At 33.9% G+C, this 27,769-nt stretch overlaps 1 protein-coding gene across 1 annotated transcript in view; it reads left to right on the top strand.

The window, feature by feature from the left end:
* Positions 1-27,769, top strand: part of LOC121488001 (CD2 associated protein) — a 140,121-nt gene that overhangs the window by 82,279 nt on the left and 30,073 nt on the right. The window contains exons 6-11 of the mRNA XM_041750193.1: positions 5,868-6,055; positions 8,505-8,583; positions 8,975-9,069; positions 10,330-10,434; positions 16,236-16,272; positions 17,629-17,691. Of these exons, the coding sequence (XP_041606127.1) occupies positions 5,868-6,055; positions 8,505-8,583; positions 8,975-9,069; positions 10,330-10,434; positions 16,236-16,272; positions 17,629-17,691 (567 nt within the window). The remainder of the gene's footprint in view (positions 1-5,867; positions 6,056-8,504; positions 8,584-8,974; positions 9,070-10,329; positions 10,435-16,235; positions 16,273-17,628; positions 17,692-27,769) is intronic.

Below are 27,769 nucleotides of genomic sequence, written 5' to 3'. Positions count from 1 at the left end.
AAAGAATTAAAGTTCTACAGGAAGAAAGCAAAATGATACGAGGTAGAAACTTGTATTTTTTTAAGTGGAATGAAGAGTGATAGAAATATAGGTAAATATGTGGGTAAGTATAAAACACTGTTTTCCATTTTTAAAATTTTTAAATGATAATGTATTAAAATGTATTATGGGAAATATAGCTTATGTAGAAGTAAAATGTATGGTAACAGTAGCTGTAAACACAGAAGAGATGAAATGGAAATGCATCCATTGTAAGGCTATTACATGTGAAGTGGTATAATCTTTTTTTTTTTTTAATTTTTTATTATTTATTTATGATAGTCACACAGAGAGAGAGAGAGGCAGAGACACAGGCAGAGGGAGAAGCAGGCTCCATGCACCGGGAGCCCGATGTGGGATTCGATCCCGGGTCTCCAGGATCGCGCCCTGGGCCAAAGGCATGCGCCGAACCGCTGCGCCACCCAGGGATCCCTGAAGTGGTATAATCTTATTTGAATGTAGATTTTGGTGAGTTAATGATGCATATTGTAAGGCTAGAGCAACTCTTAAAACAATAATAGTTAATAAGTTAATAATAAAAAAATGCTAAAAAAAATACTTAGAGACATCAAATACAAAACTCAACTCAAGATGGATTAAAGTCTTGAACAATTGCCTAAAAGCATAAAACTCCTAGAAGCAAACATAGGTAAGCTCCTTGACATCAGTTTTGGAGATGATTTTTTGGAACTGACTCCAGAAGCAAATGCAGCAAGAGCAAAAATAAACAAATAGGACTACGTCAAACTTAAAAGCTTCTCCACAGAAAGAAAACCCATCAACAATGAAAAGGCAGAGTATGGAATAGGAGAAAATATGTGCAAATCATATATCTTATATTTGTTCCTTTGTCCCGTATATCTTATAAGGGGTTAATATCCATAATATATAAAGAACTTACCCAACTCAAAAACATGATTAATAAATGAACAGAGGATCCAAATAGGTATTTTTTTCAAAGAATGATATGCAGATGGCCAAAAAATACATGAAAAGGTGCTCAACGTCGCTAATATTCAGAGAAATGCAAACCAAAACCATAATGAGATAACACCTCTCACCTGTAGGAATAGCTGTTATCAAGAAAACAAGAAGTGCTTGAGGATATGGAGAATAGGGAACCCTCCTGTACTGTTGGTAGGAATGTAATTTGGTGCAGCCACTAATGAAGATAGTATGGAGGTTCCTCAGAAAATTAGAACTACCAGGTGATCCAGCAATTCCATTGTCTGGTCATTTACCTAAAGAAAAGGAATACACTGATTTGAAAAGAAATCTACACCCTTGTGTTCATGGCAGCATTGTTTATACAATGGATAGAAAAAAGTTTTAAAAATATGCACAATGGGATATTATTCAGCCATAGAATAGAAGGAAATCCTTGCCATTTGCCTCAACATGGAAGGACCGTGAGGACATTATAAGTGAAATAAGTCAGAGAAAGACAAATACTGTATGATCTCATTTAGATGTGGAATTTAAAAACAACTGAACTTAGGGATACAGTGATGGTTGCCAGAAGCAAATGTATGGGATGGGTAGAATGAATAAAGGTGGTCAAAAGGCACAAACTTTCAGGTTATAAATAACTTCTGGGGATGTAATGTACAGCATAGTGACTATAGTTAATAAAACTGTATTGTATATTTGAAAAGTCATAGAAAAATAGATCTTAAAAGTTCTCATAAGAAAAATATTTTGTAACTGTATGGTGATGGTTGTTAACTAATTAGACTGTGGTAATCATTTCATAGTATATATACACATAAGTAATCGTTTATTTGTATACCCAAAACTAGTATACTATGTCAATTAAAAAAAAGGGGGGGTGTGGGATATAGCAGAGGCCACTGTCTTTATGTGCACACATGAGGAATGGCCATGTGAGGGTATAGTGAGAGGCGGCCATCTGTAAGCCACAAAGAGATTTCACCACAACCCAACATGTTGCCACTCTGATCTTGAGCTTCTGAAAAAATAATGTCTGTTGTTAAAGCCAAAAGATAAAAAAGAAAAAGGAACAAAGATCGTCTGTGTAAATAGAAACAAATAGCAAGATCATGGATTTAAACCACATCAGTGATTACATTAAATCTAAATGGTCTGGGGGTGCCTGGGTGTCTCATTCATTGTGTCTGACTCCTGATTTCAGCTCAGGTCTTGATCTAGGATTGTGAGTTGAAGCATTCATATTAAGCCCTACACTGGATATGGAGCCCACTTAAAAAAAATTAAATGATCTGAAAACTCTTAATTGAAAGGCCAATTGACTGGATAATGTGTAGCCTACTAGAAACTTGCTTCAAATATTAAGATACAGGTTAAATGAAAGGAAAAGGGTGTTCTGTGCAAAGCATAAGCAATTTAGAATGGTTACATTAATATCAGTGTACTTAAGGAAAAAATTCCAGGAATAAAAGGAACATTTCATAATGATGGAATCAATTCATAAAAATTATATAATAGTTCTATATATGTATAACCTAATTTTATTCCTTTTCATGGTATAACTTTGAAGTTCATGAGACAGAAACTGCCAGAATTGAAAGAAACAAGCAAATTCACACATAGATTTGAACATCCTTCCCTCATTTATTGATAGAATTAGTGGACAAAAAAATTAGCAAGGATGTAGAAGACTCAAGTAATCATATAAGTGGATCTAATTTATATTTATGAAATTGTTAACCCACCAACAGTAGAATACACATTCTTTTGAAGAGTACATAGAATATTTACCAGGTAGACTCTTAATCTTCGGGCATCAAACAAGTCTCAGAAATTTAAAAGGTTTACAGTCCTATACAGGAGGTTTTTTGACTCCAGGGGAAATATTTTAGTAATAGATACTTGGGAAATTCTCAGTTACTTGGAAATTAAGCAATACTTATAAATAATCAGTGGATCAAAGAAGAAATTAGGGGTGAAATTAAACTGGTTTTTCAAAGAAAAAAAATGGAAATAACAATAAAAATTTGTGAAATGCAGGTAAAACAGCACCTGTACTTTCAGTGCTAATACTAGAGTAGCAGTCAGTAATCTTAAGTTTTTATATTTGAAATCAGTAAAAGAAGAGCAGAGTAGACCTAAAATAATTAGAAGGCAGGAAATGAGAGCAAAAAACTATGAAATAAAAAACAGCTTTAAAGAAAATCAAGTTCAATAGTTGAGTTTTTTGAAAAGGTATAAAATTGATAAAGCTCTAATGTTGCTCAAGAAAAAAGGAAAAAAAATATTACTGATAATCAGACATAAAGTGTCTGAGTAACAACCAGATATGAATAATCACTACAGATCAGACCTCAGAGGGATAATGAAAAAATATACTCATAAATTTGATGATTTAGATGTATATATTCCTTAAACAGTACACCTACCAAAATAGAAATGGAAGTAATAGTCTGAATAGCACATGAAAAAATTTGAATTCATTATCAAAAGTCTTCACACAAAATACTGTTGAATTCTATTAAGGATTTAATCTTACACAAAGTTTTTCAGATTTCTTAGGTTTGTATGACTTTGATATAAAAATCTGATGAAGTCATGAAAAAATGAACTACAAATCATTATCTCATGAGCATAAACAGAAATCAAAACAAAACTAGCACATCAAGTCTAGCAAAAATATGTTAAGGTTATGATTAATGGGATTTATCCCTTTGGTTCAAAAGCAAAATATGTAAAGGTTATACATTATAGTTAATGAGGTTTATCCCATGGATTCAAAAGTTAACAGTTTAAATAATAGTCATCTCAGTAGGTACAGAAAGAGAATTTTGTGTATTCTTTTTTTTTTTTTTTTAATTTATTCATGAGAGACATAGAGGCAGAGACACAGGCAAAGGGAGAAGCACGCTCCATGCAGAAAGCCCAATGTGGGACTCGGTCCTCCAATTCCGGGATCACGCCCTAGCCAAAGGCATACACTTAAGAATTGAGCCACCCAGGCATCCCAGAGAACTTTGTGTATTCAACACTTAATTTCACTAAAAAAGCTCCGTAAGAGCAACAGAAGGGAACTTTCTAAATTAGACAAAGCTCATCTGTGAAAACTGGCAGCTAACATTCTTAATGCTAGAGAAATAGTGATAGGTCTGTAAATGGAATACCAATCAGCAATAAAAAGAAGTGGAGTATGAATACATGGAACAGCATGAGTATATTTTACACATTCTGCTTAGCAAAAGAAGCAGACAGGAGACTTACGTGTGTGATTAAGTTTATTTGAAACTCTGAAAGATACTTGTGACAATGAAAATCAAGGTGTGTATGAGTGTCCATTTGGGTTGACAGAAGTATTCTGCATCTTGATTGTTGTGGTTCCATAATGCATACATTTCTCAAAAATTACTGAAATATCCATGTAAAAGTGGTTTATTTTATTGTACGTAAACATTCTAATAGACTAAAAATATATTACAAAAAATGTGGCTTAAGCTAATATTGAAAGTGGTTAGTTAGAATAGATTATTTGTTAGCATTACATTTAATAAAAGTTCCTTTTAATTCTCAAATGTTTCAGATGTGTGATTGGAGGCTTTTGATTCAATAATTTATTAACAATATTTAAACCACAATTATAGTTTATAAAATAGTAATTTAATAATTCATTAATAATCTAATTAATAATTTAAAATATTTGGTTCTGAGACCATCTAGAATTCAGTTCAAATGTTGGCTTTGTTGCTTAGTATCTCTATGGCTTTGGAAAACTTCTTAACATTTCTTTGCGCACTTATTTTCACAATGAGGGATGGTAGTTCTTAATGTTAAGCCTATGAGTGGTTATGTAAGTTAAATATAATTCATGTACAGTGCTTAGCAAATGCCTGGTATCGATTAAACCCTGAATAAATGTAGCTACCATTTTTATTAATTGCCTCGTTATTTTTACTGTTAAACTTCAACAGATTTTGTTAGTTCAGTGAACTCATATCATGTGTTTTTCCCTACCCGTCAACCTCATTCTGAAATGTTTCTGGAATTTTCTTGGGTGATATACTTTGGAACTTTTTTTCTTAGATTTAAGGCCCTTTGAGAATCTGATAAGAGCTAATGCTGCTTTTACCCAGAAAAATAAAGTGAAAAAAATACCCATACAGTTTTCTATGGTTTGTTCATAAACTCGTTAAAGCCTAGAAATAAGATCCATTGCTACTAATAAGCAAGATTGTAGAAACAGCTTTCTTATTCATATAATATTAAATTTCTTTTAAAAGTTTATGATTTAAATTTTTATTGCTTCAAATTTAGACATGTTATTTCATGTATGAGTTAAAATGATCTTAAACTTTTAGAAATAAAATAGACTTTAAAGAAAACATTTGCTGATATTACTAGTTGTTATATTGGGAAACTCCCCTACTTTGATCAGATTGAATCCTATTTTTAGTATATGTGCTGCCAAAGTGAGCACAATTAGACTGAATCCTATAACTTTTAGAAATGGTTAATTTTCTCTCTAATGTTTTGATCTTACATTGTATCATGTTTGTCCAAGAGCTGTGAATTTTGACATGCTTTTATCAAATGCATAATATGTGTGTATAATATGTATGTATAATATGACTATATAATATGACTTCCTGGATTTCTTAATTAGCATCTTAATAATTAAATATATCTAAAATTGTTACCATTCTAAACAATATCCAAAAAAATCAGTTTAAATGAATTTTACTTTTTTGGATATTTTAGTGCTCCCATCATTTAATTTTTTCTTTTTATTTTACCATTTTTAATTAGGAGGTATACATAAATACTCTGGAAGGGAATATCAAGATCTTTGTGATTCTGCATTCTTCAAAAACAAATTATTCTTTCAGAAACGGTTTTTACTGGGCCTACCTCACCTTTACCGTCTCCGGGGAATGGGAATGAAACTGCACCTGGATCAGTTACACAGCCAAAGAAAATTCGAGGAATTGGATTTGGAGATATTTTTAAAGAAGGCTCTGTGAAACTTAGAACAAGAACATCTGGTAGTGAAATAGAAGAGAAGAAAACGGAAAAGGTAGTAATAATGAACTTTACTTAGATTAACTGCACTCATTAAGGATTTTTTTTTAAAGATTTTATTTATTTATGCATGAGAGACACACACAGAGAAGAGAAGCAGAGACGCAGGCAGAGGGAGAAGCAGGCCCCATGCAGGGAGCCTGACGTGGGACTCGATCCTGGGTCTCAGGATCACACCTTGGGCTGAAGGCGGCGCTAAACCACTGAGCCACCCAGGCTACCCTCATTAAGGATTTTTTTTAACATGTAAAAGTCAGTTTACAACTCTGTTTTATTTCCTTTTTTGAGATTGCTAATAATTGGTTATGAATGAGAAGACTTAGAAACTGTTTGCAACTATATAGAGATTACTTTAATGTTTTACAAAATGAGAACATTTCCTGGTAAATTTAACGTGAGCTCTCGTAATGGAAACTTTAGAGTTTTTGGTTATCATAGGTAAAAGTAGAAAAGGCAATATTTTTGTTTTGCCTTTTAAAAGCTAAAATTACTTTTTTTTTTTTTTAATTTGAAGTAGGTCTAATGGGTCATTTTAAAATGGATTCACCAAATAAATAAATAAATAAATAAATAAGTAAATAAATAAAATGGATTCACAATGAAATACTAAATTAATTCCACTCTACTTAACTTTCCTCTGATTGTCAGCAATGCTGAAATCTGCTAATCTCCCTCTCAAAATGTATGGAAAAGTTTATTTTTCATGAGCATTTCACTGGCATTGTGAAATAAAATGAATGTACCATAAATTAAGACATGTAATAACAGATTTATTTTTTACCACTTGGTGAGATCCTTATTTATTTATTTTTTCCTTCCAAATTAATAACAGATTTTAAAATAAATGCATTAAGTCTTTGTTTTGGGAGAAAATAGCTGCAGTTTCTAGAACATTAATTGCAAAGCTATTGTTTCTGAAGTTCACACCTTAGAGATACAGACAAGTACCTACTTCAGTTAGTTTTTTCTACTATTGACTTTTTAGGTATTGTTTCATTTTAGTTCTCAGTTGTATGTCTCTATTTAACTCTTAAAAGAGTTTAAAGTATTTGAGTATTTGCTTGCCTAATTCAGCTGTATTTCATTTATAAGATTGTTTTGGTTAGTGAAATACATTCTTAATTTTTCTTCTAAGGTGGTTAGTTTCAACATATTTTTTTCTTTCCCAGCTTGTTGCATAGTTTTTCATGTAATAATGATTTGGATTCAGGAAAGAGAATTTGTACTTTCTACCCTACCCTTTCCTAGATCTGCGACTGACAATTAGATTATGGGGCTTAATTGATTCTTGGTTTTAAAGGTAAAGATTGGAATTCTTGTGGTTTTTGAAATGGTGCTGTATAGCAATATAACAGCCAGGAATGTTGGAGAACCAGTGTTTGCATTATGATAGACACTAGATAATCTGGGGCTCTTTTCAAACTCTGAAGCTTATGGTTTATATAATAACTTTATTTCATTAATGATTACACTAGTATTCTTTCAGATGTCACTTAAAATGTTCACTACTCAAGAGTTATTAGAGGTGGTCTCAGGGTCACCCTTATATGATGGCCTGGTGAGCCTTGCTTTGATCATTGATCTGGGAATGGACAAAGTAGAGAGCACATTTGCTATATTTGTAGGTAACATTAGGTTGGAAGAAATGATGGTTAGAATTGGGGGAGAAATTAAAGGGAGTATCTTAAAAGATAAGCAGAACACAGAGTGATAGGTAATTGGTACATTTAGATTTTTAAATAATGACAGCTAAGGTCAAATGTAATGTTATTTCTGGGAGGAGAAGTCCAGGAAAACACTAGTATGAAGGACTTAGTCAATTACAATCTAAAATTTTCTACTATAGTTATAGGGGTTGTAACATTACCTAGGCTTTTCATTCAGATAGCAACAATGAAGAAATAATAAAGATTTTCTTTTCCTTCCCTAGGTCATCCTAAGGAAGTTTATTAGTACTGTTGTTTAAGAGCCACTTTCTGAAAGGTTCCAATCTGGGCTCCACTACTAAATTATTGTTACTGTGGGCAAGTTAACTGCTTATTCATCTATGAAAGAAGCGAGTAATAAAGCTTACTTTATTCAGATTGCTTTGAGGATTAGGTTATAATGTATGTAAATGTTTAGCTCAGAGATTGGTATTCAGTACATTTTCAGATGCTATTATTTTTATTTATTTTAGAGGTTTAAAATTAAATCACATTATTATGGGTAGCAAAGAATGTGTATTATCCTTAAGATAGGGAGTTTTTAAAATGTGAAGTTCTGAGCTATCATTTAAGTAGCTTTTGTTATCTTTATCTTTTTTATTACAGAGTTTTCAGTTATATTACTAACCTGGCTACAGGTCATTAGAGAAAGCTGCCTAACTGCAAATGGAAATTTTATTTAACAATATTATCTTAATTCTCACCTAAAATATTTGATACCTTCCTTTTCTATTCCAGCCCTTAATTATACAGTCAGTAGGATCCAAAACACAGAGTCTGGATGCAACAAAAACAGACACGGAAAATAAAAGTAAAGGTAGGTTTTTGGATAAAATTTTCATACTGGGAATGAAACATGCTCAAATATGTTAGATTTTTTGAAGATGTTTGTTAAAACTACTATTTGATCAGAGTATTAGATCCTAGGATATGTAAGCACTACAGGGTCAAAGACTGTAGAGTGCTTTGTTCACCTATGTATCCCCCTGCAGTTAGAACTGTGCCTAGAACATAGTAGACACCTGGTAACTATTTGAGTGCACAGATTAATGAAATTGTTACTTAATTCAAAGTTTATAGTGTTGACCAAAATTATTAATTCATCTTTAATACTTCTGTATATTTTTTTTACACAAAGTGGATGCTTAATAAGTACTGTTTAAAGAATCAATTTATTTAAACTAAGTTATTTACATTCTTTATTTTAGCAAAGGAATATTGTAGAACATTATTTGCCTATGAAGGTACTAATGAAGACGAGCTTTCTTTTAAAGAGGGAGAGATAATTCACTTAATAAGTAAGGTAAGATATTTCTCAGTTTTTCAGTGCATTGATTTATTTATTCATTCTTAATACTCTTCCTACAATGTGTAAGCTATAGAGGAGCTGGAACTTTGTCTTGTTTCTGTGTCCTGAGAGCCTAGCACATTGTAAGTGCTCAGAAAGGCTTTTTTGAGCAAATTTTTATTGTCTGTCTATAAATAATTGATATATAGGGGATTATTTTTATCATAATATGTGTTTTTTCTCTAACTCCTCCAGGTTTCTATTTTCACTTCCTGGTTCACCTCATTAAATTTTTTCCCCCATCTAATGTTTGTTGTTTATAATATAAAAAGAAAAACAGGGATGCCTGGGTGGCTTAGCGGTTGAGTGTCTGTGTTTGGCTCAGGGTGTGATCCCGTGCTCCTGGGATCAAGTCCCATATCAGGCTCCCTGTATGGAGCCTGCTTCTCTCTCTGCCTATGTCTCTGCCTGCCTCTCTCTCTGTCTCTCATGAATAAATAAAATCTTAAAAAAAAAAAGATATTTAGAAGAAAAATAATGAAACAATTTAAATTCCATCATATGTAAATGTTTATAAAACCATACTGTGGAAAGTGATACAGCTATTTCAAAGAATGAAGTAGTTTTATAACTTGGAATGGATTATGGCAAAAGAAAAAAACCAGGAGTATTTGGGTCTGGGCAGAATCCTGTAACTATTTGTAATAGGAGAAAACTATAAATATTTTGGTTTTGTTATAACCCATATAGAATAATTTCTGAAAATTTTCCCCTTGTTTTAAATTGACTTTGTTATAAGTGGTTTAGTGTATGTAATTTTTAATATCCATACAGTTTTGGACTGATAATATCCAATTTCTCATGGAAGGGGGGATATCTCGAAAGAATTGTAGAATATCTTGTTAAATTTTAAAGCAAAAGAATAATGTGATTATTTTTTGGTATATAAAGTGTTAAGAATGTCCAGTAAGATACAGTTTAGAAAGTCATGTTCTCTCTTCATCCTCCTCTCCTACTTTGCTTTTTCCATTCTCTTCTCCTTGTAAACTGAATTTTAAAATTCACTTGACTTATTTTAAAAACGAAACCAATTTTAAAAGTACTGCTGGAAGTAATATGTGAGTAATGTTTGCTTTAAGGAGGACTTTATAATCTGTTTAGCCTTTTTTTTTCCCCTTGTAAAACCAATGGAATTCAATATTTTCCTATTGTAAACTTTTTTCTTATTTAAAGATAACCCCTATTATTTTAATCATTCTTCATTTTGCACTATAGGAGACTGGAGAAGCTGGCTGGTGGAAGGGTGAACTTAATGGTAAAGAAGGAGTATTTCCAGATAATTTTGCTATTCAGATACATGAACTGGATAAAGACTTTCCAGTAAGCTTTTATTTTTCAAAAATGGTAATAGTTTAATGAACCTTTTGCTAATATTTCCTTAAAAACAGTTTTTTTTTTTTTGCATTGTTATTGAATAACTTTATGAGGGGGTTTCCACTTTTTTTTATTGAGGTAAGATTGATTTGAACTGTAGTAAAACAAAATATTTCAGTTCTGTACTTTATTTCTGGTTTTCTTTCCCCACTGACGATTTTGAAAAGTAACCTTAGACTTAATTATTTTATTATAATTAAAAGAAAAAGTCTTCCATACTAGTTAGACAAATTAACATGTGCCTAGAAGAAATTATACTTTCAGAATCTTACTTTAAGCTACTGTTGATTTTACAATATTTCTCTGTCATGAATTTTTGGGAGGGTAAGAAGCAATCTGCTTTCTTACAGGATTTAAGTCCTCTATCTCACTTCTGACAGTGAATAAAGTGATCCTGAATCATTCATCAGTGACTCTTTGCTTTTCTGCAACTTGATCCCTTTTTACCCCATAGAAGGATGGACCTCATTGAGGATTGATTGAATGATTGAAGTATAATTGACATACAGTATCCTATTGGTTTTAGGTGCTATAGATCATAGTGATTAGGTATTTTTATACATTACAAATGGTGGGCAGCCCGGGTGGCTCAGCGGTTTAGCGCTACCTTCAGCCCAGGGCCTGATCCTGGAGACCCGGGATCGAGTCCCATGTCGGGCTCCCTGCATGGAGCCTGCTTCTCCCTCTGCCTCTCTCTCTCTCTCATGAATAAATAAATAAAATATTAAACAAAATAAAAATAAAGAAAAATGGCAATATGGGGAATAAGATGATGATCTGATGTATGTGGCTAGTTTGGAAACATCTTAGTGATTTCATGTTTTTTAAATATAGTCTTTTTCTAGAAGAATACGGATTTTGTGTTTTTTTTTTTTTAAGAGGGAGGGGAGGGAGAGAGAGATAATCATTTTTTAAGGTTTGTTTGTTTATTTCAGAGTTAGAGTAGAGGGGGCAGAGGGGTGGGAGAGGGAGAAAGAATCTGAAGCAGACTTCCCTCTGAATACAGAGCCCCACTCGTAGCTAGATCCCAGTACCATGAGATCAGGACCTGAGTTGAAACCAGGAGTCTAACACTTAACTGACTGAACCACACAGGTTCCTCCGGGAGAGAGAATATTAAGAATTGGATGCTTAACTGGCTGAGCCACCCAGGTGCCCCAAGTGCTGATTTTGTTTTTAAATCTGTTGATATTCCACTGTTCCTGTAAGAATTGTTTTTTTAATACTCCTTTATATATCTGTGATGTCATTTGTAACTTTTCCTATTTCATTCCTTGTGTATTTATTTGGGTCCTCTTTTATTGATGATTTTTAACTAGATTTATTGACTTTGCTTACTAGTCTTTCAGTAATCAGTTTTAGTTTCATAGATCTGGTCTGTTGGTTCTTTTTTATCTATTTTGTTTATATCTGTTCTGTTGTTTTTCTACTAACTTTGCATGGTGTTTTTTTTTTTTTTTCTCTAGTTCCTTTAGGTGTAAATTTAGGTTGTTTTTTTGGGAATTTTCTTATTTCTTGAGGTGGGCTCTGTATTGCTACGAACTTGCTTGTTAGAATTGCTTTTTCTGTGTTCCTAGATTTGGAAAGTTATGTTTCAATTTTCATTTATCTCAGCATTTTGTTTTGTTTTGTTTTCTCTTTGATTTCTTTGTTGACCCATTGATTGTTTAGTAGCATTGTTTAGTTTCCCCGTGTTTGTGTTTTTTTTTTCCAGTTTTCTTGCAATTAATTTCTAATTTTATACTGTTGGGGCTGGAAAAGATACCTGTAATGATTTCAATATTCTGGAATATTTTGAGATTTATTTCATTGTGGCCTAACATCTGGAGACTGTTCATGTGCACTTGAAAAGAAACTGTTCTCTGTAGTTTATGAGTATTACAACCTATTTAGTCTGATGAGTATTGCTGCATAAGCTTTTTTTTTTTTGTTTCCATTTGCATGAAATATCTTTTCCATTCCTTTACCTTCAGTCTGTGTGTCTTTAGATCTGAAGTCAGTCTTTGTAGGCAGCGTATAGATGGGTCTTGGTTTTCTTTTTATCCATTCATCCAGTGTCTTTTATTGGAACATTTAATTTACATTTAAAGTAATTGTTTATAGGTATGTACTTCTTGCCATTTTAATTGTTTTCTGTTTGTTTTTGTAGTTTTTCTCTGTTCATTTCTTTTCTTCCCTTCGTTTGTGGTTTGATAGTTTCCTTATATGTTATATTTGGACTTCTTTCTCTTTATTTTTTGTGTTTCTTCTCTTGGCTTTTAGTTTGTGGTTATTTTGAGGTTCCTGTGTATTGACATATATATATATATATTATATATCAGTCTATTTTAAGCCAATATTTGCTTTAGGTTAAATGTATTTATAGAAATAACCTTTTACCACCCTCCACCTGATCCATGTTTTAACGTTTTGATGTTTCACTTTACATCTTTTTATTTTGTGTCCCTTAAGTACTTACTATAGTTATAGTTAATTTTACTGTTTTTGTTTTTTAATTTTTATACTGCTTAAGTGACTGGTTTACTGCCTTTACTATATATTTACTTTCATCAGTGAGATTTTTTCTTTCAAATATTTGTTTTATTTGTAGTTATGGTCTTTTTTTTTCTGCTTAAGGAAGACTCTTTAAGATTTCTTGTAAGATTTTTAGTAGTGATGACCATCTTTAGTTTTTGCTTGCCTGGGAAACTCTATCTTTTCTTCAGTTGTGAATAATTTTGCCTTGTAAAGTATTCTTGATTGTGGGCTTTGTCTTTCAGGTCTTTACATATATCCTGTCACTCTCTTCTTGAAACAGAAGTTTCTGCTGAAAAATTAGCTGATATCTTACGGAGTTTCACTTACATGTGACTGTTTCTCTTTTGCTACCTTTAAGATTTTATCTTTAAGTTTTACCATTTTAATTATGATATATATTTGTGTGACTCTCTTTGGTTTCATCTTGTTTGGAATTCTCTTTTCTTCTGGACATGGATGTCTTTCATTTACTAGATTAAGAACATTTGTAGCCATTATTTCTTCATATAGATTTTGTTTCTTTTTTTCTCCATATGAAATCCCTATAATTTGAATGTTAGTACACTTAATGTTATTTCTGAGGTCTCTTAATAACCTAAGTCATTTTAAAAAATTCTTTATTCTTTCACTATTCTGATTGGGTGATTTTCAGTATTCTTTCTGCATTGGAGTGATCCATTCTTCTTTATCCTCTAATCTCTTGTTGATGCCCTCTGATACCAGTTATTGAAATTTTCAGCTCTGTGACCGACCTTCCTTCCTTCACATGGAGCAGGGGTGTAGGAGGGACAGAGGGAAAGAATCTAAAGCAGGCTTACTGTCCAATGCAGAGCCTGAAAGAAGGCTTGATCTCATGACCCTGAGATCGTGCCCTGAGCTTCACTCAAAACTTGTATGCTTAACTGACTGAGTCATTCAGGCACCCCTTTTTGATACTTTCTTATATGTCCTACCTGTTTAAGTTTGTTTTTTTGTTTTTGTTTTGTTTTGTTTTCTGTATTCCTTCATTCTCCCTAGTCCGGTGAGCATCTTCATGACCATTACTTTGAACTGTTTATCAAGTAAACTACTTATCTGTCTTAGGTTTTTTTTTCTGAGGTTTTATCTTGTTCTCTTGTTTTGAACATCTGTCTCCTTATATTGTTTGTCTTTGTGTTTGTATTTATATATTTGGTGGAATAGCTACCTCTTGGTCTTGAAAGAATGGCCTTATGTAGGAATGTCCCCTTTGTTGACTGTGTGTATCAGGAGGATTTGGCTGGGCAGCTCGATCTGGAGTAAACATGGGCTGGGGGTGCTTTGGGGCTTGCTATACCAGGGCACTTTGGCAGGATGGCTGGGGCTAGAGTTAGCCTGGGCTCCTTGGTGGATGACTTGAGCAGCTGTAGGCATTAGAGGGATTCCAGTATACTCTGTGCCAGGGCAATGCTGGTGGGAGAGCTTGAACTGCTCTCTGCAGGCCTGAGCTAGAGCTTCCAAGGCTATCTTACCGTGATGGCTAGAGCTGGGGACCGCCTTGGTGGGCATCTGAAATTGTTTGGGGCTTAGGGCCCCAGACTTGCTGGGCAGTCTTAGCAAGCCAGCTAAGGGTGCCTAGATTCTTCTCATCAGTACTGTCAAGTGTGGGTATGGGGAACTTGCAGGCATCTTTGACCTTGGTAAGAGTTTGAACAGTTCCTTCATTTGGCAGACTCTCTAGAGTTAGTAAATGGATTTTCTCCACTTATAGCTTAGTAGCCATTTAAATTACTGTTTTGTTTCTGTGCCCCAGGGCAGGTGAGTCTGCTTCAGACCCTCAGTGATATCCCTCCCTACTGCAGATTCTTGCATTTGGGACGTGGTTTGTGTTGTTACCTTGTCTGCTACTGTTCTCTGTGTGGTCCCTCTGTTGTTTGTTGTCCAGAAGCTATTCAGTCCACCCTCACTTTTTCATGAGGAAAGGCTCTATATGTAGGTGTAGATTTATTGTGTCCATGGGAGAAGTTCAGTTCAGTCTTCCTATGCCTTCATCTTGGACTGCATCCTCTTTGCTACTTTTGTAATTGAATCAGAGAGCAGACACCCAGAGCAAGACAGTCCACCATATTTTGTTTAAGCCAATGTAGAAATTTCTAACCTTTGCGTAAGTAAATTATTAGAGGTTACTCTATGGGTTAATGCTGTCTGAGGCCTTTCTTTAGCTAGATTTCATTTAGTATTTATTCAGCCTTCAGAGTGCTTTATTTTTGTACACAATGAACAAATTATTTTGAGGGATTTTATTCAGTGTTTATAAAGCATTGACTATCAGTTATTTTTAATTTGTACATTCACATGCTTAGAAATGTCTCAAGTTTTTTAAGTCATTAAATTAAGTTTTAAAAATGAATGAATGCAGGGATGCCTGAGTGGTTTAGTCAGTTAAGTGTCCGACTTTTGGTTTCAGCTCAGGTGATGATCTCAGGATTGTAAGATCCAGCCCTGTGTGGGGCTCCATGTTGGCTGTGGAGTCTAAGATTCTCTCTCTCCCTCTACCCTACTTCAACCCTACTCTTTCTTAAAAAAAATAAAAATAAAAAAAATGCTTAAAACCCAAGAAATTTGAATGAGTTGAGGAAAAACAGACCTTTTCATTTTTTTAAAGGTTTTATTTATTTGTGTGCCCATGCAAATGGGGGAGGGAGAGGGATAAGCAGACTCCACCCTGAGTATGGAGCCCTGGGTGGGGCTTAGTTTCACGACCCTGATATCCTGATGCACATGTACCGCAGACCTTTTCTTTAAATCTTCTCTTTGAGAGTTCCAAAGAATCGAGTTTATAAGCTGGATATATTTATTAGGTACTCTTTTTTTCTTTAATTCAGTCTTGCTCTCTTCCTTTCCCTGCCACCTCTCCTTGCCTCCAGTACTCAGTTGTTAAAGAGAGGTAAAATTGTGCCTAGGAATCTTAAAGTAAGGGAGGGAGTAGTGAATATTTTTGATCAGCATTAAGATATTTTGGGGTTTATCAAACTCACTCAAATGAGCTTTGACATATTTGAATTTTGATCAAGAAGGCATTTGTTCTAATAGAATATTTTTTTGTCAGTGCCTTTTGGTTGTTAAAACTTCACTGTTTTATAATTTTTGGTAGGGATGAGATGAGGACAACTATTCCTACAATTTAGATTGTTAATGATCAGAATTTATGTTAAGTTTAAATATGTAACATGTAAGTGTTCAATGTATCTTCACCATTGTTATTTTAATAGAAACCAAAGAAACCACCACCTCCTGCTAAAGGTCCAGGTATGTAAGAAACACATTATTCAGTTTGCTGTTTTTCATATTTTTAAGTTATAAAATGGTGAAATTGGTTTTAAGTATAAACTACTCATTAATATTAGCAAAAATCATATATGGTTAATATATATCAATTTCAGAAATAAATGGGGCAGCCTGGGTGGCTCAGTGGTTTAAGCGCCACCTTGGGCCCAGGTTGTGATCCTGGAGACCCAGTCTTGAGTCCCACGTCGGGCTCCCTGCAGGGAGCCTGCTTCTCCCTCTGTCTCTCTTGCTGTGTCTCTCATGAATAAATAAATAAAATGTTTAAAAAAAAATTTCAGAAATAAATGAAAATGATGTGTTCATATGTATTAATGTTAGTATTTTTAAAGTATAAACTATAAAAGGATCTTAAAAATAATTTGGATGCTTTAGTTAAAACTTGTCATTTCTAATTAAGAAAATCGACAAAGTTTAAATGTATTTAGATAGAATACTTAATATACTCACCTAGCCAATTAATTATTCTGCCTTTTTACATTAAATCCATATATTAGGGATGCCTGGGTGGCTCAGTGGTGAGCACCTCCCTTCTGATCAAGGGCATGATCCTGGAGTCCTGGGATAGAGTCCCACATCGGACTCCCTGCTTGGAGCCTGCTTCTCTCTCTGCTTATGTCTCTGCCTCTCTTTCTGTGTGTCTCTCATGAGTAAATAAATAAAATCTAAAAATATATATATATGTAAAGAAATCCATATATTAATGTCTCATTTAAATACTAATTTGTATTTTTCAGAGAGTGTGCTAAGAGTTATAAGCAAACAAGAAGAGTTTTTATTTTTTTAAGCAGTTGCAAATATTATTGTATTATTATTATTTTTTATGGTATTCTTTTTTTTAAAATTTTTATTTATTTATGATAGTCACAGAGAGAGAGAGAGAGAGGCAGAGACACAGGCAGAGGGAGAAGCAGGCTCCATGCAGGGAGCCTCATGTGGAACTCTATCCCAGGTCTCCAGGATTAGGCCCTGGACTGAAGGTGGCGCTAAACTGCTGAGCCACCTGGGCTGCCCACTCTGATGTTATCTTTAAACTAACCTTTACTGGGGGCAGCCCGGGTGGCTTAGCAGTTTAGCGCTTGCCTTTGGTCCATGGTGTGATCCTGGAGACCTGGGATCGAGTCCCACATTGGGCTCCCTGCATGGAGCCTGCTTCTCCCTCTCTTGCCTGTGTCTCTGCCTCTCTCTCTGTCTCTCGTGAATAAATAAATAAAATCTTTAAAAAAATAAATAAATGAACGAACCTTTACTGTTTTAATAGAATTATCTTTGTGCTTTGAAACTATTATTTTTAAATACTAACTTTGTTTTTTCCCCTAGCTCCAAAACCTGAGCTAATAGCTACAGAGAAGAAGTATTTTCCTATAAAGCCAGAAGAAAAAGGTGAGACTAATTCTTCCACTTTCAGAAAAATAATTCTTTTGTTGTCATTGTAAACAATGAACTTTCTCCACACTGAATGATTTTTAACAGCCATTTCGTATTAAGCAACATTTGGAGTTTTCTGGGAGGAATTAGTTTGTCAAGATTGATAGGAAATTGAGATTTTTCTCAAACTGTTATTGATTTACATTCATTAAAAAGTTCTGTCATTACTTCAGCAGGAATGTAGTGTTTCATTATAGCTGTTTCAAATAATGTAGAAGAAAACTAAGTATTAAATACTTAATTTTTTTGGAGTCCCAATTAAATTAAAATTTTTTGGGGGGGTGAGTTCTAACCTCAAAAACATGGACATGATTTGTTAGGTGTTATCTAATTTTCACTGCCTGTATTTGTCATATAAACTTGGAAAGTTATTCCAAGGTACACATGTATTTTGTTAAAAACATCATTTTGTTTTGTTATTAACTTGGAGAAAATAAGTACTTCTCTTCATGCAGAAGGACCTGAAGTGAGTTCTATCTAGTATATTAGGTTATATATAGAGTTGATCCTTGAGCAGCATGGATTTGAACTGCAGAGGTCCACTTGTACATGAATTTTTCCCCCTCAGTATGATACAGCACTGTAAATGTATTTTTCTTATGATTTTATTAATGACCTTTTATTTAAAAAAAATAACCTTTTCTTTAGCTTACTGTACTAGAGGATGTAATACACATAATATACAATACATGTGTTAATTCACTATGTTATTGGTAAGGCCTTCTAGCCAACAGTAGGCTTTCAGTTAAGTTTTTGGGGAGTCAGAAGTTATATTCAAATTTTCAACTGTGTGGGAGATTGGTGCCCCTAACTCCCTGTGTTTTTCAAGGGTCAGCTGTACAAACAATAATTTGAACATGGTCCTAGAGTGCTTCTGTTTCTACTGCCAGTATTGTTTCTGTCTATCCTTGCGTGTGGTCTACAGTGTTCCCTTATTCTCTTAACTGATTTCTCTCACTTTAGTCCCTTGTCTGCCTTATATTTCATATTGTTGCCAGGTTCATTTTTTTAATAAACTATTTTTTTAGAACAGTTTTAGATTGACAACAAAATCAAGCAGAAAGTATAGACAGTTGTTGTATATTACTTGCCCCACACATGTACTGTGTCCCCGACTATCAATATCCTGAACCAGAACGGACCTTCACTGACATATCATCACCCAGAGTCCATAGTTTATATTAGGGTTCATTTCTGGTATTGTACATTTTATGAGTTTGGACCAATGAATAATTTGACCAATGTGTAATGTAATATCTTACAAAATATGTCTTACTGCTGTTAAGAATTTTCTTTGCACTGTCATTTCATTCTTCCCTTCCCTCAGCCCCTGGCAGCCATTGATCTTTTATTATCTCCCTAGTGTTGCCTTTCTCAGAATGTCGTATGGTTGGAATCATACAGTATATAGCTTAAGCACTTTGTAGTATGTATTTAAACTTGCTCCATGTCTTCATGACTTAATAGCTGATTTCTCTTTAGTGCTGAGTAATAGTCCATTGACTATAGTGCAGTTTATCCAGATTCACCTTTTGAAGGACATCCTGGTTGTTTCCAAACTTTGTTAGGCATGAATAAAGCTACTTACTAGAAATAAACATCGTTGCCCAGGTATTTTGGTGTACATATATATTTAGTTCACCTGAATAATTAACCAAGGAGTCTGATTGCTGGGATTAAGAGGATATTGTATAAGAAACTTTCAAATTGTATTCCACACTGTGCCATTTTGCATTCTCATCAACAGTGAATGAGAACTCCTGTGTTCCTTATCCTGACCAGCTTTTGGTGTTGTTGTGAACTGAACCCCAAATTACAACTTTGTATCATCTTTTTTTTCTTCCATTTACGAAATAGAGTAATCATACTCTTTTCCCTATGTCATGTATGTTCATAACTTTATCTCTCTCTCAATATCTGTGCCCAGCATAGGTTATATTCTTTTTTCTGTACATTTGAGAACTTTTTGTTTTACAAAAACCATTTGTGCTTCAAAATATTTCTTAACCTCAGATGTAATATGGTTATTGTTAGGTCAGAATGTTGGATCAGTTTATTTGTATCTTTTGTACTTGAAAGACATTCTATAAAGATATGTGGAACCAAATGTAGGAACTCTTACAGTGGCTTTAATACATACATTATGATACTCCTTTATAGTCTCTTCCATCAAGAAGGTAGGAGTTTTGTGAAAATTTAGTAGTAACTTCCCATATTCCCTGAAATCAGTCAGGTGATCTTATAAACACGATAAAGGGTGATGATGCATTTTTATTTCATTTATCTGCTCAAAATTCTTGCCTAGGTAATAAGGACTGAATTTGCCTTCCTGAGTTAATACAACTAGAAAACTGAACAAAATACATGAAATAGTGGTTTCAGATATTGGATAACAGCATAGGACTGTTCTCATTGAAGGAGCTTCTCACTGAACCAGTAAGGCAAGCCCTAAAATTACCCTAGCTTATTGTCTAGAAGCAGTTTACTATCAGCAGAAAAGAGGAAGTCCAATAGAGCCCAGTTTTCATGCAGAATTGAGGAAACAGGAGATAGGAGTTTGGGGAGTCCAAGGTGGCTGTGCCAGAATGGAGGGAATTGTGCAGAGAGCACTCTGAGGTCTGTAGGGTTTACCATGAGGCTTTGGCTGAGTGCTGTCAGTTACACATGTAAGAAAGGAAACTTCCATAGCTAGAGAAATAACTGCTGGAAAGCATTTGGTGAAGCAATTTCTGGAACTCAAGAATAGTTCATGTTCCCACAAGCCACAGTGGAAAGACTTCATAAGGCATAGGTAGAACCTATAAAATATTATATTACCTTAGGCTAAAGGCTTCTTTGCAGGTACTTTGGAAGCAGATTGAACTAATCCCAGAACAGAACTCATTACAGTTTGAAAGAGTATGACAAAATCTAGCAGCCAAGTGTGTAAAATACACAGTTCATTATCTGGTTAAAAAAATTATCAGACATGGAGAAAAGCCAGGATAATAGCAGCCTGTAACTAGAAGAAGAATTAGTCAATTTAAACAGACCCAGAAATGACAAGAGATGATGGAAATAGCAGTAAAGACATTAAAACAGCTATTATAATTATATCTGATGTGTTGAAGACAGTAGAAGAAAACACAAGCATGATGGTGAGAGAAATGGAAAATATAAAAAGACCCAAATAGAACTTATGCAGATGAGTTAATACAGTATTGGAAATGAAAAATATTACGTGGAATTACCAGCTTATTGGAGACTGTAGAATGAAACATTAGTGAACTGGAAGACACAGCAATAGAAACTATCTGAAACATACTAGAGGGGCAACTGGCTGGTTTAGTCAGTGGAACATGCAACTCTTGATCTCAGAGTCGTGAGTTCAAGCCGTGTGATGGGTGTGGAATCTACTTTAAAAAATACTAGCAAGAAAAAATGAATAGAACTTAGTAACTTGTGACAATATCAAGTCATTTTTTTTTTTTCTTTTCTAAGTAGGCTCCACACTCAGCATGGAGCCTCAGGGCTTGACCTCATGACCCTGAGATCAAGACCTGAACTGAGGTAGGTCAAGAGTCAGGCACTTAATCAATTGAGCCACCTACATGCCTTGTTGAGTAGTTTTATATATGTGTAATTGGAGTCCCTGAATCAATGGAGAGAGAATGAGGCAGAAAAAAATATTTGAGGAAATAATAGTTGAAAAATCTTCAGACTTGTTGGAAACTGTAAGCCCACAAATCCAAGAAGCTCATTGAACTCAAAGCAGAAGAAACATAAAAGATGTTTCCATCTAATGGAACATCAAAATGAGTTCAATGAAAAGCTATGATAAAAAGAAAAGCATAAAGTCTAAAAGAAAATAATTCTCTACCTTGCAAAAATACCGTTCAGGAAATGCAGGCAAAATACTCATTGCCAGCAGATCTGTATATACTATACAGAAAATGTTAGAAGTACTTTTGGGCAGAAGGGAAAATAATGTTATATGGGCATTTAGATAAATAGAAAGTATTAAAGAATACCAGAAATGGTAAATGTATAAGCAAATACAAAAGACTTTTTTTTAAAAGAAATTTTAAATCTTGTCAATAACATCAAAACTCTTCATTGGAAAGATTTAAAGCTTTTATAATAAGTGTTGGTTTCAATGTGTGCAGATATAAGAATTTTTTAATCAGTGATATAGGATAAATATAAAATGAGGGAAACAATTATTAATATTTTTAAAATGTTCTCATTAATCTGGCATGCTTAAATCTGGTTCAAAGAATAGAAGCAACATTAGTGCTTTGCCTAAGTAAGCTTTGGACATGTGCATTGGGAGAGAGAACTAGTAGCAATCTGAGTGTTAAATATTGGTATAAAGTCTTTCTTTTTAAATAAAATTAAACATAAAGTTCTACCCTTGTTCTACCATTAACAGAGGGAACTTGTTCAAATTATGGCAAGGGCCAATTTTAGGAGCCTTAAGCCTTCTGAGAGGAAATACAGTATATTCCACCAGTATGCATGTTCATGACTTTTATCTCTGTTAAAATCTTAATTCTACAGAAGATATACTTTGAAAAGCTCTGCTGTGTTAGGGAGGTGGGAAAAGAGGAGCTACTAGAAAACTTGAACCTGATTACCCAACTATCTTTGACTTTTAAGTGACTCCCCCTTGTCTCATGGGATACGTTTCAAATCTTAAGAATGGAGTTTAAATCTTGACTGTTTGCTCCCTGCCTCAGGCCATCATGTAGATTTTCTCAAACCTGCTTAGCAATTTCCTGCCCCCTATTTTCTCAGAGGTACCTGAATGCTGGCCGTTTTGTACTTCATTAGAAGAATAATATCAACACTTGGGAGCACAAGCTTTTCACCTGCTTTTTGGAAAAAGTCTTGGACATACTTTTCAGTAACCCACTTCTTTCTCAGTGACTTGTTTTCTTGGTATGAAATATGTACGAAAGGAAGGGAGCAACTGATGTTTTGGAATGCCATATAGAAAAGCATATGAATGTGTAGGAGAGAATGTAATGAAAGTTCTATTAGGCTTATAAATCATTTAAGTGGGTACCTTTATGTAGATGTTCTCTCTCATGGTCCCAATCATATCCGTAGGAAGGGTGTAATGAGCTGCTAAAGCCCAACCTGGCTTAACACTTTTACTGGTAGAGGCAGTGGATCTGTATTCACTTGCTTGGGGAACATTGTTTTTTTCCAAAGTTCCTATATCTGCAGGTGTAAAAGACAGAATTTATCTTATTTTTCAGTTGATTCATAAGCAGAACATAACCAGATGTTACACACTTCCAGACAGGAACTAAAAACCAATATATTAATAATGGTAATTGTTTCCTAATTAACAGAATGGGAAGGGAGAGTTGTGCTGTTAGTTGTTCCTTTTGAGGTTGTCTTGTCTCTGTATTTGGCATTAAAGGGGACAAGTTATTGTTGCTAGGAAAACATAGTTACATGCTAGGAATTCAGCGCTAATACATGGGATTACAGATTTTGAGGATCTAGTTGGTTGATTTTTGGGACTTTCAACCCCAGTAAATTGAATTGTGAATCTTACCCAGTCTTCTTCATAAAGTCATACTTTACTGACTGTAAGATTTTGTCTCTTGCAGAAGGTTGTACGATTGCTGCTGGTTCCCACACAGAGGTCCAATAGCATCATTAATTCATTTGCTCAATTACTGTTTTTTTTTTTCCAATTTTTGAGAGAGATTTTTGCCTTACATTGAAGTCTAAGCTGGCAAAGTAGGTTTTAGTACATAATTCAACATATTACCTGAAATGGAAGTTTTGAGGTGTCTTTACATCTTTGCTCAGGAGGGTTCTCTTCTTCCTATGAGCCAGTAAAAGGAATGCAGAGTAAAAATACAATGCAATTGAAATGTAATCAAAAGGTATAGATTTTCCAACTGATATGCTAGTTATGGATGTTCTGTATTTTTCATATTATAGAGTGATTTGGGAATCAGTATTCAAAATACACTTTTAAATTATTACGTGCTCTAGAATTTTGGTATAGTACAGTTGAGTATGAAGTTAAAATCAAGATCTGTGTGTTTAAGACTCATTTAACAGCAGTTATTACTGGAGGTACTGAACTCAAATGCCTTTTTATCTGTAATACCATCTGTAGTACATAGACTCTTGAGTTGATACCTGTGGCAGGACTCTATTGTATTATATATTTAGTATGCTTACCAAAAAGAAAACAATATTTATCTCTAATGCTCTACAAAGAATCATTCCAGTTTGAACCTAAAAATAATCTTGACCTCTCTTAAGAGGTCAAGTAGCAAGTATTCTTTACTTGTTATACTTAACCCACACATGAAACTGATTTTTAATCAACTGTTAAACATATAAAAAGAGTATGTATATGTGAGGTAGCTGGCTTCTGCCAATCACTAGGAGATTAATTTTTTTTCTGTTTCAAGTGATACTCTGATAATTGCTAGTTGAGTAGTTAAAATTGAGTAGTAGCTAATGAGATTGTAACTATTCAGAGACTTAAAAATGAGCATAATGAGTTGACTGGAAAAAAGAAGGTGATTCCAGGCCACAGAAATAGAATATGAAAAGAATGAGAGAAAGCATTTCATATTCAGGAAATGGCTATAGGTAACCAGGAATTGTGAAAAACCAAGCTAGAAGGGTAGCTTGGTATAGTAGTTTTCGGTCTTGGTGGTATGTTAGAATTACCTGGGTCTTTTTTAAAAATATGCTGTGACAAAGATCCTCTTCGAGAAGTGTTATAGGGTAGAACTTAGGTAGTAGTTTTTTAAAAGCTCTCCATGGGATTCTAATTTGAAGACAAAATTAAGAATCACTTGTGTGATTCATAAAATACCTTTCAATGCTATTGCAAGGAGTTATATTTAACAATTTGTTTATATCTTACTCTGCTCCAAAAAGAAAGTAGTGATGATAAGGGTTTAGAATTTATATTGTGGAAATAAAGCATGTATTTATGTGTTTCATACAAATGTGTCAGTAATATATGATGCATGGGATATGAACTTATTACTATGTTTGAATACTTCTTGTTGCATTTGGGAAAAAATTCTAGCTTATTTAGTATAGTCTTAAAAGAAGAGTTTCCTGACCACATTTCCTTAGCTTAGCCTATCAGGTTTTGAGGGATCTTGGCCCCCTGTTGAGTTTTTCTAATATATTCCGTACTTGTTTTTACTTAAGTTGACTGCATGTAGTTGGACCCCCCGGTGTATAATGTCCATAGAATATGAGGGTTTTTTTTTTTTTTACTCCCAGTTACATGGTATAGTACCCTTTTCTTGGAATCCTATCTTTGTCTTGCTCTCCCCTCAGAATCTTTTTACATATGATTCCTTCTCATTTTTCAGATTCTAGCTTAAAATGTCCAGCTTGATTTCACCTCCCTGATATTAGTCTTTTCTGTATTACTCTAAAAGTAGATATTTCTCAATGTTGTCACATATTAATTTAGATATTTTGTGTATATTTTCTTTTTCCCACATTTGACTAAACCCGATAGGGTCAAAGGTATAGGGTCTGTGTTGTGTGTATGTGTGTGAATTTTATTTGACTTTGATTCTCTAGTTTCTTGCAAAGTAAGTATATAATGCATAAGGGATATGCAATACAATAATTACTGTGTAATTGGAAGACTTTTAAAAACTGGTGTGACATATTCAGGTATGTTTTTCTGAAACTATTTTATTGCTATTTGAATAGATTTGGTGGTGGTATGAATAAAAAGGAAATTGGAATATTTAAAGAGTAAAGAATAGAAAATCCTGATTCAAACTGAAACAGTAGGAAAACAGTTTCATATAATTGGAAATCTAGAGATAGGAATCATATGACCGCCCCCATTGAATAATTTCATTATGGACCTGGATTATATCTCTATTTGCCATCCTTAGTGTCTACTTTGTCTTCAGATTGGTTTCCCTTGAGGTCACAAGAATGCTGACCTTGACAGTTAAGGCAACTTGCTATCTTTATCTTGTCCGTTTGATAGGAAAGAGAGGAAAACCTTTCCATAACCATGGAATTGTAAGTCCTTTTCAGTGTCTTGGACCAATTGTGGGTACATGTTCAATTCCAGACCAATAAGTCTGATAAAAAGAATATTGTGCACTTAATACCTTGCTGTAGTGATGTGAAGGTGGGTTAGGTTTGAGTGAGTCAACTACGTTATCTGCTAAAGATGTTGACATATATTGAGCCTCTACCATAAGGAAGGTGGTTTAGGTTTTATATTAGTATATCTTGTTAACTAATTAAATCCCAACGATTGTGAGGATGGGGAAATGAGGTATGAATTATAAAATACAGTTTCTGATAGAAAATACATATGAGTTCATCTTTTGACATAGAATTTGATATGAAAATAGGAAATACGGGATGTGAATCTTTGTTGAGAGTTTGTATTAAGCATTTATTTATGAGTTGTGCTATCTTGGAACTTAGCTGTTAAATATATGGATATGGTAAGATTGTTCCAGAAAGTTGCTTAAATGAGAATAGGGAGAGAGTTTAGCATGGAATCATAGAATATGTACATTTATGAAGTCATTAGAACTGAAACTCTTGAAGAAGGTTGACGAGTGACCATGCAGGCAGGCAGAGAATTATCTGAGTGAGAACATCTGGAAGGGTAGTGCGAAATATATACATATATTACTAGATATAGGAGAGCTGTGAAGAGTATGAGAAATTACAGAGTCATGATCTAGAACGGGAGGGGAGCCCAGTAAAATAAGTCTGGCATTTAGGCCTGTGTTTCCTTTTAAGGCATTTGCCAATTCTGAAATTGGTAGCTGAGACTATGAAAAGAACCTTCAAAATATTTTGGGTTTCAAGGAGACAAAAATTAGAGTTCAGGGCTCAGAAAAAAGGAGATACCTTAGTGAACTCCTGGTCTTTGAGTTGGGTTCCAAAAAAGACTTCCTTTAATAGAAGTATACAAGTGGAAGAAGGACTAGTTCTCAGAAGCACTAAAGCCCAATTGCTAATTACCTCAATCTGATTGGAAGAAGATGATCTAGGATTTTACTGCACTTTAGCTTGGCTACTTGAAGCAAAGTAAACCTTTATTGCCTGGAGAAGAGGACATCATTATCTTTGTATGTTTTCACATAAATGTCTGATGTCTTGTACTCATAGAGAAATGACCAGATGTATTTGGAGATATGATGCATGACTAGAAACCAATAACAGAAAATAGAACCTGGTCCACAGATGTTTTAGATGCGGGAAATACCAGATGCGGGAAATACCAGACACAAGCTATAAAGTATCTATATGCTTAATATACATTCAAAATAATAAAAGATTTAATTGATAATTGTTATAACTAGAAACCATATAAATGTAAATATAATGTGAATATAAGTGTAAACGAATTTGTACAAGTATAAAATATACAGTTGACCTTGAACAATGCAGAGATTGGGATGCTGAACCATCTCATAGTCAGATATTCCCATATAGATTTTTAAAAATATTTTTAATTTATTTGAGAGAATGCATGCGAGTCAAGAGAGGAACAGAGAGAGGGACAGGCTTGACTCTGTGTTGAGCGTGGAGCCCTGGGACTTGATCCCTCAAACCCTGAGATCATGGTCTGAGCTGAAATCAAGAGTCTGATGCTTAACTACTGAGCCATCCAGGCGCCCCTCCGACATAACTTTCGACTCACCAAAAACTTAATAGCCTGCTGTTCACCAGAAGTCTTACTGATAACATAAATAGTTGACTAACACATATTTTGCATGTTATATGTATTATATACTGTATTCTTAAAGTAAGCTAGAGAAAAAATATTAAGAAAATGAGAATGTTAAGGAAGAGGAAATAATACATTTAATTTACAGTACTGTATTTAAAAGATCTGCTTATAGATAGGCCTGCACAGTTCAAACATGTTGTTCAAGGTCAACATATATGATCTATATGTGTAGGTATATGTTAATATATGTGTATTTTCAAAAGAAAATTTCTAAATCTTAAAATTGAAAAAAAAAAAAAAAGATCTTAAGAGACATTGGATACAGTG

The sequence above is a fragment of the Vulpes lagopus genome, chromosome 1, assembly GCF_018345385.1.
Source record: "Vulpes lagopus strain Blue_001 chromosome 1, ASM1834538v1, whole genome shotgun sequence".
Classification (NCBI taxonomy): domain Eukaryota; kingdom Metazoa; phylum Chordata; class Mammalia; order Carnivora; family Canidae; genus Vulpes; species Vulpes lagopus.
Note: the sequence above shows the minus strand (reverse complement) of the source record. Positions and strands in the feature narration are given on the sequence as shown.